Genomic DNA, 15,579 nt, shown 5'->3' on the forward strand with positions numbered 1-15,579 from the left:
ATCTCAAAATGTGCTGATTTAAATAATTCATACAGATTAAAGATTAAGTGTTGCTTTTTGGGTTTAAAAACCTCTTACTTGTGAAGCTAAATAATACTTAAAGGGGACCTATCATGCAAAATGCACTTTTGTATGTCTTTTATACATGAATATGTGTCCCCGGTGTTCCAGGGAACTCACCAATTGTCAGAAAACACAACCCTCTCTTTTTTTCCTCCATACCCAAATCTCTAAAAAAAGGGGCTGCAACGGATCTGATAAAAACTGATCCAGATTTGAACACTGTCCTGACGTCAGGACGGTGGCGCTACGGCTATTGGGCCAACTCCACCAATCAGGAGGAGACAGCCACGGCAATTGCCGTTCGAAAGCGCTGGAGACGCTGTAGTACATATGCCAGGCCTGTAGGTGGTGCTGTTCTCACAGAATCAGCCCTTGCAAAAACAGAGCTAAAAAAGTGCAAATTGAGCGAAATGAGGCATGGCTAAAATGCATGATCTGTTTTGTATTTTGAAAAAAAAAAAGTATAAATATGCCTTATATAGGTATGGTCCTACACTATATTATTCAAATATAGCATGATAGGTCCACTTTAATCAATCAATAAAATGCAAAGCTATAACAGAGACTGTTTTTCTTTAGATAGGTCACTACAGCAGTGCATTTTTATATTTGTCAGGGTAAAGCTGTAACAGAGAGCGGTTTTATCTTTAGTAGTAGGAAGGAATTAAGACAAGATAACGTGTTAAATCCTGTACACACCCATAGCCAGGCCACACAGGTGTCCTTTATACTGCCTGATTAGATAGTGTTTGATTGACAACTCCTTCTCTCACATGTTTGCTTTGTTGCTCAAGGGACAGGACCATATGCATAGAAATTTGCTTATTTTATGGGAGATGTGTTAATAGGTCCTAGTAGGAATGGCACTGTTTATTATACATTGATTAATGGCTGAATTGTATGTACAGTAGCTGCTGCAGTTTTGGTTCCTGGTATTTTGCATGTTGGCTCACTGTAAACAGAGCCATCGTTAATGTTATTAGTAACACCTGTGCTCAACCCAACTGCAAAATGACTTCAGGTCTAATTAGACAGATGTATTGAAAACACCTGTGTGGGTGTGCAAAGCATTCAAGTGAACTATTCAAATACTGCAACTATTTTGCAATAGGTCCCGGGTAATCCATTGTAACTGTTTTGACATCAAGAACAGTGTGTATTATTAGTTCGACTTGGATAAATGGGTTTACTTGCCCTGGATGGTCTTTTTTAAACACCTTTTCTGTCCAAGTTGTTCAAGGTTCTGTAAAACCATGTGGATTCTTGTTCATTTCTGATGAGTTGTCCTTAATACTCCTTGTATTACTCTTCTTCCTTTTTATAGGCTCTATGTTTGGGTCATATAATATGACCCAAACATATATATATGACTCATATTTGAAGTAGCCTAAATAAATAAACATACAAAGAATGATTAAATGTCGAAAAGCTGACTAAGTATGACTCATAATTTTGCCAAACTTACATTGATACCAAAATAGGTCAAAAGCCAAATTTGAAATGACATACTGATACACCACCATTGCCAGTAGATGTCAGACCGGTCTTAGACCTTATACTTTCACTTGTACACCTTGTCCCCTCTTAAGTGTATCAAGCAGTCCGTTTACAAGCAGAAAAATGAAATTACTCACGCGTAAAATAACCAATTTCTTCTAGGCAAGTTAAGCAAGAAAACTAAATCCATACTACACGATAACAGGTGAATATTGGCTTGCCTTACAAGGTGCATTAAGGACCTGAATTAAGTTAATGTGTGCATGACTGAGACAAAGTAACAGTAAAAGTTTACCGTACAGCAAGTTTGTGATTAAAACACAATATTATGAGTTTGTTTTACCTGTAGATGAGGTTTTATCCTGCTGTGTCGTCCCCCACCTGTCCGTGGGAGGGTCCCGGCCTGTCAGCAGGTCCCTCGGGTTCCAGATCCCTCTCAGCTGACGTCAGGAGAAATGGCGGACCAGGATGGCAGCGACGCATCTCCTCCCGAGTCCCAAGGTGAGTTCATACAGACAGAAAAGTTAACTTCAAATAACTTTTTTAAAAGGACGAGCTGATATTAAACGTGTTGCTCAACCGAGGGGCTTCGGTTAGTTTTCGTGTCGGTGTTATGAACGCGGAGAGACTGAAGCACCGGGCCGCGGTCATGGGAGTGGGATTAACTCACCCAACCGGTTGCTTAACGTTTATTAACGATTAAACACGACCTGTTTTCTCAACTACACATATATTGACATTTGTACATGTGTTGTTTGTTGTTTTAAAGATATATTAAGCTCCTTGTGCTGGCAGGCACCTGTTGCTGACATTTTGTCTACTACGTCGAAATGCTCCTTCAGTTGACAGGTGAATTAATGGAAACGGGCTGAGGGTGTCCTTGCAGAAGTTACTGAATTTGTCTTCGGGCTACAACTTTGTGTTCTGGTGTTTCAGGTTTTTATTTTTTGACAGTTAGGCTTGGCTTGTAAATAACTCAAACGTTTCTACAACGCTAACGTTAACAGGACACCTATGACCCAAGCTATTGCATTTAGCCAATGTTGTCTTTTGCTTTTGCTTTTTAAACGCTAGGACAGAAAATGACCAGTCAGCTTCACTCATACAGTAGAACCACATGTATGTTCTTTGCTACTGTTGAATCCCAATGCATTATAAATGTTTTATTGAAAACTGAAAGCCAAATAATATGGTGGTGTGTTTAGGAGTGTGTGTCAGGTTATTCATTTGCATATTTGCACGTTTCACACATGGCCACACCTTCATTAGTCGTAAAACAACAGGTGGTTTTTGTTTGCTAAAAAAGTAGCTGTCACATCCCTTGTTGGGATTTTAGGATGTTGTTTCTTATGTAATGCATTATTGGATTACTTTCTAAAGCTATTCATGTGAGAAGAAAGATAAATGTTGCAAAGTTTCGTAGTAATCTATATTTCTTTCTTAAATACGCTCACATATTTTTACTATAAATTCTCAGCCATTAGACTATCTTTTATTTTTGCTGAAGATGGAAAAAGCCTAATTTTTGTTTAAAGTTTAAATCTGACATCTGATTTATGTATTCCACAGTTTAACTGTAGAATTCATAAATGCAAATTAAAAATTATAAAAAAGGAAACTCAACATATTTGAGACAGTTAAAGACGTGGTGGCATGGTGCAAACCTTTGGAAATAATTGGAGTGCAGTGATGCTTTTGTAGCAGAGAGTTTTAAAGGCCCACAACACCCCGAAAATACTAAAGTATCCCACTTTTTTTAAACTACAAGGAGTTTGAATGAAAGAAAATATTTAATTAGTCAAAATAATAGCATGAAAGTTCTCTTTAATCAGCTGTTAAATCAGCATTCTGTCCAACTATTTAAGAGATTACAGCTTTTCACTACAAACAACTCTAACAAACACGACCCAAAGTGAAATCCATGGCTGTTTTGTACTCCTTAGTCCATTTGTTTTCCTCTGTCTAGCCTTACCTTCCCCATGAATGCCTACTGAAATTGGTCTCATAAGACTCTTCTGCAAAGTTTCGGCATCCATTTTCTGTAACAGCATGCTTTCAAGCTTTCAAATCCTGTTGCCATCTTAGTATGCATAAAGAACTTCCTACTACATGCATTATGCATTATGTATCTGATATTCCCATGCTGCTGTGAGTTGTAAATATACACAATACACTGCACCCCCATACCTTTGATCTAACCAGTGAAGCTGGCTCTATTATGTTCACCTTCCTACGGGATTATCAGCTGTTTTCTCCAATCTGCCATTTTTGTATCTGCACCATCTAATAGTTAATTCTAGGGCTGGGCTGGGATTCATTCACTTAAATGTGCGCAGTCTTTTACCTACTAGATTTTGTCCGCATTTGGGCGAGCTCGACTGATGCTGATGTCATTGTCTTATCAGAAACGTGGCTAAATGTTTAACTTTTAAGAGTTTTTAATGATCTGCTCCTAGCCGCCGACTCAGGTAGCCCAGCTGTCTTGGTGCTGTTAGACCTGACAGCTGCCTTCGACACTGTGGACCATAGCATCCTGTTGTCACGGCTTGAACAGTCCGCTGGCATCACAGGCTCTGCCCTTGCATGGTTCAGGTCCTACCTGACAGACCGTAGCTTCTCAGTGCAGCTAGGTGCCTTCTCCTCAGCCATAGCCCCTCTTACCTGTGGGGTTCCCCAAGGCTCGATTTTGGGCCCCATCCTTTTTCTACTGTACATACTGCCCCTAGGTTCAATTCTCACAAAACACAACATCCCCTTACACTGCTACGCCGACGATGTACAGATCTATCTGCCACTCAATTCAAATGTTAACTCATTACAGCTATTGATGGACTGCTTAGCAGAGATCAAATCCTGGCTGAGCCAAAATTTCCTCAACCTCAATGAGAGCAAGACTGAGGTTATCTTTTTTGGACCCCAACCTCTAGCCTCCCAGGTTGATATTCTGGGCTCCCTCAAAAATAATATCCTCCCCTCTGTCACGAACCTTGGAGTGACCTTCAATAGCGCTTTTAAATTCGATAAGCAGGTCAGCAGCGTAGTCAAAACCTGCTTTTTTTAAAATACGATTATTGGCCAAGACTAAGTCGTTTTTATCATTTGAGGACCTGGAAAGGGTTATTAATGCCTTTGTTACCTCGAGGTTGGACTACTGCAACGCTCTGTACGTGGGTATGGACCAGGCGTCAATTAAACGCCTGCAGCTAGTCCAGAACGCAGCTGCACGTCTACTCACTGGCCACAAAAAGCGTGACCACATCACCCCAATTCTGGCCTCACTGCACTGGCTTCCAATTCGGTTCCGAATTGATTTTAAACTCCTTTTATTTGTTTTTAAAGCACTAATGGCGCGTTTCCACTACAGCGCGGAGCACGGTTTAAGAGGGCTGTGACGTCAGCGGCCCGTCTTTGGTTGCGTTTCCACTTGGCCTAGTACCGGCCGGCGGGTCCTAATTCACAGTTTTTCTGGCCTCATAAAATCGTGGGTCTAGGGCCAGAGACAACGAGGCTGAGTCGGGCTGAGTATGCTAAACTAGAGAGAGCATCGCTGGCAAGGGGGCTACAACTACAACAAGATGGACATATTTGACCGTGATTTAATTGTAATACACGTTTCAAAATGATGCCGAAGTAACAACATACTGATACCGGTTAGTAAAAACCATGAATTAATGCTTTGTCAAGTCTGCAGACAGACAGCAGGCGAAAAACCTTTTAAAATGCGTGTTTTCTAAATGGAGATTGGCTAAGCTAACGCAGTATATGCTCCGACCGTCCACACTCACAACAACGGCCTATACAGACATAAATAAAGCAGCGACTGTATTCACCATGACACAGGCAGTCTGTGGTTTGTACTTGTTTAACTTTTGTCTAGTTTCTGAACATATATGAGGAGCTGTGAGCTCTGAGTGCTAACAGCTAACGGCTGTGTTGTTTTTCTGGGGTTCTCATTGAAGATCACGTCACGGCTCCGCCTACACTGCAGTTCCTAAACTGTAATGGAAATGCGCCATAAAGTGAGCCAGTCCTAACGAGGCCCAGCCATACCGAGCGGGGCCGAGCGAGGCCGTGTAGTGGAAACGCGCCATAAATGGGCTGGCTCCGGCCTATATAGCTGAACTCCTCCAGCGCTACACCCCAACAAGAGCTTTAAGGTCTGCTGACCAGCTGTTGCTGATAGTGCCCAAGACCAGGCTCAAAACCCGAGGGCACCGAGCCTTCGCAGCAGCTGGCCCGAGGCTCTGGAACACTCTGCCCCTCCATGTGAGGTCGGCCCAGACCCTAGGGGTTTTTAAATCAAAACTAAATACACACTTCTTCTCTCTGGCCTTTTAGTCAGAGCGGAGCACGACTCCTGACTTTTCCCTGTGTTTTCTTTTTAAATATCTGTTGTAATTTATTGTCTTTTATTGTGCTTATAGAAATGTGTTTTCATGTGATTGTAGTTATTACATGTACAGCACTTTGGCCCGACCAAAAATCGCTTTTAAATGTGCTCTATAAATAAACCTTGATTTGATTTGATAAATAAATCTATATTGGCCTCTGACATATCCTTAAATGGTTACAGTGTATATTGTACCGACCGACCTAATAAAGGTGGTGGCGTTGCTATTTATGTGAAAAATAAGTTTTGTGTAGCCAAGATGGTTTCCAAATCTATCAGTAAACAACTATAATTTTTAGCCTTAAATATCGAAGTAGCAAAGGGTCAACAGGTCATGGTGGTGGGCTGTTATAACCCCCCTCAGCTGTCAAGGACTCCTTGTCTTCGTTGGCAACATTTTTATTTCAACTTCACTACAAGGAAATAGTGCTACTTGGTGATTTTAATTGGGACTGGTTAACTACAGTATCAGAGGATTTTAAAAACCTTTGTATCGCATTGAATGTTACTCAGATTGTTGACAGTCCTACTCGCCCTAACATTAAGTTCCCAAATAAATCCTCCTTAATTGATCTCATCTTAACTAATGTTCCCCATAAATACTCATCTGTGGGACTTTTTGCTAATGATTTGAGTGATCACTGTGTTGTAGCCACAATTAGGGACACAAAAATCCAAAAGGGTAAACCTTGCATTATCAGTAAGAGAGACACAAAACATTTTGTGGTGCAGGGTTTTGTACATGATCTGTTTGATTTTGATTGGGAAAAAATCGATCTGTGTGATGATGTTGAAACTGCATGGTCTTATTTTTATCTTGGTTCTATGGAAATTATAGATAGACATGCACCCCTGCGTAAATTAAGAGTGAAGGGACGAGACAATCCTTGGTTTTCTGCTGAATTATCTGTCTCCTTCATGAGAGAAACAAGGCCTGGGCAAAGGCTAGGAAATCAGGCTCAGAGGTAGAATGGCTGCGATTTAGGCAGCTAAGGTATAGCTTCACTTCACATGTCAAAAGTGCTAAGTCTAAGTATTATCTGTCAGTTACCACAAAGAACCTGAATAATCCTAGAACATTTTGGAAAGCCATAAAATCGATATCCACCGGTGAAATCCGTAATGAGCTACCTCCGTGCCTTACCACAGCATCTGGCACTATATCGGACAGGGCCACCATGTTAAATTGTTGAGCATTTTGTGTCCTGTGGCTCTCTGTTTGATTATGTCACTAACTCTGCTTCTGTGAACACCACAGTCCGTGACTCTGAACAATGTGGTCTGGAAAACCCTTTCAGTTTTACTCCTTTTACTGTTGATGTTGTTCGTGAAGCTTTAACCAAGTTAGATCCTAAGAAACCGGCTGGCCCGGACAACGTAGAACCTTTCTTTTTAAAGATAGCTGCAGATTTTATTGCTCCACCTCTCACTACTCTTTTTAACCTCTCCCTCAGCACAAATACAATTCCAAAAATATGGAAGTCATCTTATGTCCTGCCTTTACTAAAAGGAGGGGAGGCCACCTTATTAAATAATTATAGGCCCATCTCTAAATTGTCAGTTCTGGCCAAGGTGCTCGAACGCCTAGTGAGTGAACAGGTAAAGGAGTTTTTATGTCCAAATGATATCCTGTCTAAACATCAGTCAGGCTTCAGAAAGCAACATAGCACCATCACTGCCACAATGAAAGTGGTGAATGATATGGCGAGTATTTTAGATAATAAGCAGAGTTGTGCAGCTCTATTTGTTGACCTGTCCAAAGCGTTTGATACCGTCGATCATCGCATCTTAAAGCAGTGGCTGGCCAGTATTGGCTTATCCTGCCATGCAGTGGGGTGGTTTGTGAACTACCTCTCTGAAAGGTCCCAATGTGTTAAGTTCGATGGGCTGTCTTCTGAGTGGTTGAACATTACTAATGGTGTACCACAAGGTTCTGTTTTAGGTCCGCTATTATTCTCTATCTATATCAATAGTTTAGGTGAAAATGTCAATGGAGCAACCTTACATTTTTATGCGGACGATACCGTGATGTACTGTGCAGGTCCCTCCATTAAGGAGGCTGTTGTTGAATTGCAAGGTGTTTTTAACATTATTCAGACTCAGCTCTCTGAACTAAAGCTTCTCTTAAATGTTGATAAAACCAAGGTAATGCTCTTTTCAAAAGCTAAAAAGACATCAGAGCCTGTTTTAGATATTGTAACTACGCAAGGAATAAAACTTGAAGTGGTTACCTGTTACAAATACCTTGGTATCTGGCTTGATGATTGTCTCACTTTTAAACTTCATGTCAATAATCTGCTTTAAAAAGCTGAGGGTTAGGCTAGGTTTCTTTTACAGGAACAAGTCCTGTTTCTCGCTTGAGGCCAGGAAAAGGCTAGTCACTGTGACCTTTTTACCTGTGCTGGACTATGGTCATTTGATTTATATGAATGCACCTGCCCATTACCTGATCAAGTTAGATGTTGGGTATCACAGTGCACTGAGATTTGTGACAAACTGTAAAGTATTAACCCATCAGTGTACCCTGTATGCAAGGGCAGGTTTGCCTTCACTAACTGTACGGAGGCTCAGTCACTGGTACATTTTTATATACAAAGCCATGTTAGGGAAACTTCCATCCTACATCTGCTCCCTGATCTCACGGCGAATTGTAAGTGGCTACTGCCTGAGATCGCATGCTGTGGTTTTATTAAATGTGCCAACTGCTAGGACTGTCTTAGGGAAGATAGCTTTTAGATGCGCAGCTCCTCTGTCTTGGAATAGTCTGCAAATTAAATGGAAACTGAGCAATCTGGTGCCACTAAATGTTTTTAAAGCTCGGTTGGATGCTACTCAATCGGATGCTGTTGGTACCTGTTCATGTGGATAGTTATTGTAATCCCTGTAATGATGCTGTATGATGTCCTTTTTGTTGTTCTGTTGTTTTATGTTTTTATGTTTCATGTGGAACCTACTTGAGCAGGTCTCCCTTGAAAAAGAGATCAATGATCTCAAAGGATTTGAAATTAAATTAAATGAATAGTTGCCCCATAATATGCCTGTACAGAAATGATTTGTGTATAGTTTCTAACTTGGTGGCCAAACCAGTTTTACTATCTGTTTTCTATATCAGCTGACAAATTGACGTCTTACTGGTTGCTGCCGTGAGAGATCTCAGAGCTCCGCCATCATGTTACCAGTTTACATCTAAACTCTTCCATTCAAGCACAATTCTTTCATTTTCTAATCACCGTTTCATTAAATGGCCTTTGTTTGTCAAAGAGACATCTGGATTTTCCCATCTGTTTCATCATCTTCGACCACATGACTGAATTGTATGACGGTAGCTGCGAACACCATTGTTGCGAGACTTCATTAATATTAGCTCTATTTGTTATGAAGCTATAGTTGTTTTTCAAACCACATGTCACTGAGGGAGCAAACATCAATTTGAATTAGCCTTAGATTGAACATGCTTTTATGTGGGATAAGATACTTAAAATGTGCCGAATTGTCAAAAGTTTTCCATTCAAATGTTTGCTGACATTGCTAATAAATCAGGTTGGTTTCTTATGAGCAACAAGGAATATCACTTTTTCTTTTTTTAAATCCAATGGATTACTTGGACTGTATTTACAGAAAATCACAGAATGTGTATTCACAAGAAAGACAATCCCTTTTACTTTTTTCTTTGGTAGTAGTCCATTCTGTATACTTCAATGCTAAATGTGTAAACAGTCAAACATATTTAATCTATTTCCTTGTCTGTGTACATTCAGAAAGGTGTTGGAGGATGTAGCCTGGCCTCTCAGGTTTAAGTCTGAGGGTTAGGATTACAGCATTACTCCATCCTGCAGGGACAGGATCAGATTGCTCTTTCATGAATGACGATTTGTACAGCATGTGCTCCCTGAGGAGAAGAGGCTGCAAGCCTTGTTCTGAATGCCTTTACCTGCAGGTATTTGAGGTGGTAGTGAATTAGATGCTTTGTGCTGAAATAGTCTATGGGAAAGCAGTACTGTATGCCATATTCTTTTAACATCCGACGCATCTATTCAGGTTTTTGAAGCATCGAATGCCTGTCATCATATTTTATGACATCATCTTAGGGCTGCTCGATTATGGCAAAAATCATAATCTCGATTATTTGGGTCAATAATTGATATCACGATTATTAAAAACGATTATCCATTTACTTTGAAAACATCCATTTATTGAAAAGAAAAATGTGAATAGTATGTTTTTAACAGTTGATTACCCTGAACTTTAAGTATAATTCAACTTAAAAACCAATAAAAGTAATTGCGATTAAAATACGATTAATTGAGCAGCCCTACATCATCTCCCAATAAAACACTAAACTCCCTCAAATTTACTTCTCTATTTTAAATGAATTCGAGTGGGAATGTTTCTTTTGAAAGGTTAAACGCCAACAAATATGAATTCAAGACGATTTTTCTATTCGATTAAGAACATATTTTGAATTTTAGGATTCTTACATACTGTATATCCTATTCAGATAAATCTTGACGTTTTAGACGGTCCATCTTCTATAGTTTTGATCACACAAATTAGGATCAATCCTCTGCAGAGTAAAATCCAATTTTACAAATGTATATTACTAATAATAATAATAGTATAACCTAATCTGTATCTTTAACTGTGCAGAAATACCAGCTTGAAACGGGATGAAGATGTTTTTTTAATATTGATTCGAAGCAAAAAATCTTCCACATTTTCACAAAACCCCTAATATTAGGCTATTACAATTTTTATAACTTGCATGCACCTTTAACCATTTTTGCTGTTTTCTCAGCCGCAGCACCAGAGATTTAAAGCGGTCATGCTGGTTGTTTATCTCTGTATTTGCTATAGTATACGTGATATCTATCATGCAGGCTGCTGCACTGTCATTGGACAAACTTCCAAAAATGTAGCCTTCAATAACTTCATTGCCCTTTTATTTTGCATGTCACCTGCCATACTGTGAGCAGCCTCTGACCATTTCAAATGCTCATCACATCTTATCTAATTTATTCCTCACCCTTTCTCATATTCAGTGTATTTGCAGTGTGTCAGTGTATGAAATGATAGTGAAGCACATCTTATTATCTGTTCATACTGCTCAGGAATAACTATGGATCTGAACACTGTTAATTCTGTGTCCTGTAAAGAGCCCGCAGGACATGAATAAAGAGATTTTCCATATTTGCTGCACTTCCCCGGTATGCCAGAGAGCTGATGCCTCTTTAAGTGGAGAACAGGGCGGGGACATATACCATGTGCTCTTAGGACACACCCCTTCCACACAGGCAGATCCAGCACTGCATTATTTGCTTTGGTGTGTGCACAGGCGTGCTGCCCTGCTTGTGTCTGTGTGTGTGTCTGTGTGTGTGTGTGTGTGTGTGTGTGTGTGTGTGTGTGTATTACATTAAAGTGAGCCTGTCCTCTGCTCTCTTGCTTCCTCTCATCATCAGTCCTGTTGCTGCTGTTGTCAGGGAAACCCTTTTACCGGTACCGGCTCACTGCTGGATTTTCACTAAATATTTGAACGGCCCTGCTGCCCTCCTACTAGTGTATCTGTGGGGCAGTGTGTGTGAGTTTACTGTACAGCCAGTGCCTGTGTGATGTGATCATTCTGACAAGTTTACAGAACAGGCCCAGCGAGAGGGAGGAGAGGGGGGCTGCAGTAAGAGTGGTGACAGCAGCATCTCTTGAGGAGTGCAATCTTTCCAGCTTTCTTCCCCCGGCCAGTTTTTTGGATTAAATCTTATTTTCTAAGCCAGACTACGAGAGCTCATCCTCCAGACTCCAGATTGTCGCACTCTGTGTCTCACTCCGTCTCTCCGCCTGGCACTGCCATTGTCAGCAGGGCACAGTGGGCAGCTCTGTGTGTCTCTTTCACACTTCATCTCTCTGTACTTGTTTCTTTTCTTACGGTCTCCTTTTTCTCTACACTTTAATTTCCTACATCTTTCCTTCTCTTCTCTTCCTCGTTGGTCTCTTCTTCCTGCTGTCTAAGAGACAGAGCAGCAATATGCAGCGAGAGGAATTGGCTTCAAGCATTACCTCATAGCTGTCTTCGCTGAGCAGAAGGCTTTTAGGGGTGACCCCCCACCACCCTCTGGCGTCCACCACTTACCTGCCCCCCCCCCCCACCACCACTGCATGGTGGGATGGGCAGGGGCTGGGCGAGTTAGCCAGGGGACCGAGGGATAGCAACAGGGCAGGCCATGCCAGAGAGTAAAATACAAGGTGGGGGCTCGCGGGGCAAGTGGAAGCTGAGGAAGGGAGGCAGCCGCTCGGCCATCCCGGCACTCTTCACCATCACTGAGGAAGAGGAAGGGCTGAGACGGAGAGATGCTCGCAAGAGGAAGAAAAGAGGTATGGAGGGAGAGGATGGAGGGAGAGGATGGAGGGAGAGGATGGAGGGAGAGGATGGAGGGAGAGGATGGAGGGAGAGCACAGCGGGATTGCATGCTCTGGTACTTCGTGCTGTTTGAGCTTCATTTAAACTTTAGATCTTCAATCTGGGACAGAGAGGCTAGTGGGGCAGAAAGATGTGTGTGTGTGTGTGTGTGTGTGTGTGTGTGTGTGTGTGTGTGTGTGTGTGTGTGTGTGTGTGTGTGTGTGTGTGTGTGTGTGTGTGTGTGTGTGTGTGTGTGTGTGTGTGTGTGTGTGTGTGTGTGTGTGTGTGTGTGTGTGTGTGTGTGTGTGTGTGTGTGTGTGTGTGTGTGTGTGTGTGTGTGTGTGTGTGTGTGTGTGTGTGTGTGTGTGTGTGTGTGTGTGTGTGTGTGTGTGTGTGTGTGTGTGTGTGTGTGTGTGTGTGTGTGTGTGTGTGTGTGTGTGTGTGTGTGTGTGTGTGTGTGTGTGTGTGTGTGTGTGTGTGTGTGTGTGTGTGTGTGTGTGTGTGTGTGTGTGTGTGTGTGTGTGTGTGTGTGTGTGTGTGTGTGTGTGTGTGTGTGTGTGTGTTCTGGAAACAGGTGGCTGACAAGTCTGATGAGAAAGCTGTGTGTGTGAAAACAAGCTGACAGGCAAGATTGGGTCAACCCAAGGGCAGCAGATGAGAGTGAAGGTGCAGTCCACTTCACACGTGTCTGTGGTTGTAATACTGCATCAGTCCACAGGGCTGTATGTGTCCAAAGTAAAGAATCTTTACATTTGCAAACTGTCAGTTGTTTAGCTTTTTTTTAATTATGAATTATTCTTTAGTTTACCTCATGCCTTTTTATGTAATGTTGACAAGAGCTGCTGTTGCAATGTATTCCCATTGGACAGTTCTGTGTTTGTCAAACGTGGGATTAGGTCTGCAGAGTTGTTAGTGAACTGTTTCTGGGTTTTGTAGTTTTACAGAGAAAACCTCAGTCAGGTTTGTGGTTTTGGTGAATGTTGGTCAACTAACACGGATACATATATAGAGTAAATTAAGCATTATAGGGTCCTTCTGAATTTGCTGCAAGGAAACGAGCAACTGTTTGAATTATCACCATTTATATGTATTTCATATCCAATCATACAGGTGAAAGAGAAATTTGTATAACACATTTTTTAGCGAGGTTTGGTTGTTTATTGACGTAGGGAGACAGGAGGGTGATCACATATTAACGTGACTTAATATGTAGCTTTTATAATTCCCCCTTTTATTCCCCTAACTTCAGTTATACAGTCTTACATGTCTAACCTGACATCCTGTAAAAAAGTAGAACTATATGATGTAAAAAGAACAAGGAAACAAGTTATTTTTTAATTAACTGCATTTCCTTTTAGTGTAAGACATTCTCATACTAAAGGTTTGCAGTTTCCTCATGGGGCGAACATGCACGACTCACTTTACCTATACATAATGGAATAGACCAAGAGAGAGAGGATGAAGAGACAATTGTGAGCTCTTGCAGCGAGGATGATCACAAACTATCATGTAACTGCTCACTTGCTCCATAGTAACCTTTATTTTAAAACTAGTGAGCCCACTCCCCTTAGAACCCAACTTTCATGTTGATTTGAACACACCTTATAAGATTTGTGACTTTCTCTTGCATGGTTGGAACACTGCCAGGGTCACAAAGATCTGTCCACAGACACACACACATAGACCACAAGGTGAAAACAAAAGCAGTGTTTCGGCTAGCTTAGCACTATTCAGGATACATTTAAATGTAGACTGTATTAATTACCCATCTCCAGTTTTAAAAGTTTATAGATGTTTATGTGCTTGGAAGTTTAAAAGCATGTCTTGGTCTTCAGGGTAGATACATTATGTAAATAGTTGTTTGAATCAACTGTGACCGAGATGAGATGCTGTTTTTGACATTGGTTAAGGAAAGCTTTTCTTTAGCAATCTTTATTTTGGGAATTTGTCTTCTAATATCAATTTGCATGTCATTTCTATACATATATCGATGACACGTTGCTAAACAAAGTTTCTATGATTGGTAGTATGACTATTTATTTAAGAGCATTTGTGATAGAGATGGCAACATTTCAAAAATAGACAACAGCTGTTTTTATTATTTATTGCCCTTATACTTTTGTCAAAAACTTTAAAGAGTTATATGTTGACGACAGACATACATTACCTGAGCTGAAACCTACAGGCTCCCAAATGCAGCAGTACCCTCCTCTGAGGGCAGCTGTTATCCCGGCCTGACTGCCTGTCCTGGGGCTAGAGAGGAGGACTCCCGCCCCCTGCCCCCTTTGCCTCTCTGCTGGCTGGAGCTTACTGTTTAGCTTAGCATTAGCAGTGGGCTAATCCTCTCAGGCTGCAGGAGCCACACAGCATGCTCGCCTGCTACCCACTTGCCCGGACGGCACAGCATTAATCGCTAACTCTGACCATTTAATCTGACGGAGGATAGGTTGGGGGTGGGGAACACGCTCCAGCAATAAGGGAAGGAGGGGCAGATTAAACAGTCACACTCTCCCTATGTCTCACTCTCTGTTACACACACACATAAACACACACACATGGATAAAAGGATGGGGCTTGGACAGTCACCACAACCTGTCCCATAGTCGGTCGGCTCTCAAAAACATTGACAACAACCGAAGCTGACCCCTCTCTCTCTTTCCTGTCCTGCTTTCCCCTTTACTCTGAAGTAAGGGGTGTGGTTTTTCAGAATTTCTTCATTTTTTGCTTTGTCCTTCGTCTCCCTCCTACGACATGGACTTTGGATCCTAGCTTATCTGCCGCCGTGTAGGATGTTAGCAGGAAGTAGAAACGTTGATTCTGGCCCTCCAGTCTGACTAGTCGGAGTGGGACGCTAGCCAGGGGTTCAACAAGTCCCGTCCTGGCAGTGACACCCCTGGAATCATGCACCAGACTCCAGGTAAAGACTTGAGATTTGATTCCAGGACTGTTGCATATTTCACTGATAGATTGGCACCGCTTCAACAAGGTGAAGGGTAGGGAAAGAAAACAAGTACATTGCAGGCTGTTGGTAACAGGTTAGTTTCATTTTGCCTCTGCACTGCAGCACATTGGATTTAAAAAAACACATTTCGTTGAGGTTGAAAAACTGATTTTAGTTGAATTTCTACATCCACTTCAAGTGAGATGAACATTCTTCAAGGGCCTGAAGTGGTTTTGAAATTACTTGAAAATGTATTGGCTCTTTTGAAATCTAGTGTGTTAAAACAAATCCCAACATATT

The 15,579-nt window shown here is 41.5% G+C and overlaps 2 protein-coding genes across 6 annotated transcripts in view; one reads left to right on the plus strand and one right to left on the minus strand.

Annotated features, from left to right (window-relative positions):
- Nucleotides 1-1,991, minus strand: part of iyd (iodotyrosine deiodinase) — a 32,290-nt gene extending 30,299 nt beyond the window's left edge. The window contains exon 1 of one of the 2 annotated variants that reach the window (XM_034143252.1): nucleotides 1,904-1,991. The gene's annotated coding sequence lies outside the window, so the exon portion shown is untranslated. The remainder of the gene's footprint in view (nucleotides 1-1,903) is intronic. The other variant, XM_034143253.1, reaches the window with a different exon arrangement.
- si:ch73-217b7.1 (ensconsin) overlaps nucleotides 1,970-15,579 on the plus strand; it is a 33,944-nt gene continuing 20,334 nt past the window's right edge. For 2 of the 4 annotated variants that reach the window (XM_034143246.1, XM_034143247.1), the window contains exon 1: nucleotides 12,148-12,313. In XM_034143246.1, coding sequence (XP_033999137.1) covers nucleotides 12,163-12,313 — 151 coding nt within the window. In that variant the 5' untranslated portion in view covers nucleotides 12,148-12,162. Of the gene's footprint in view, nucleotides 2,062-12,147; nucleotides 12,314-15,186; nucleotides 15,256-15,579 lie in introns of those variants that run through there. The other 2 variants (XM_034143248.1, XM_034143249.1) reach the window with 2 other exon arrangements.

This window comes from Trematomus bernacchii, unplaced genomic scaffold (assembly GCF_902827165.1).
Source record: "Trematomus bernacchii unplaced genomic scaffold, fTreBer1.1, whole genome shotgun sequence".
NCBI lineage: Eukaryota > Metazoa > Chordata > Actinopteri > Perciformes > Nototheniidae > Trematomus > Trematomus bernacchii.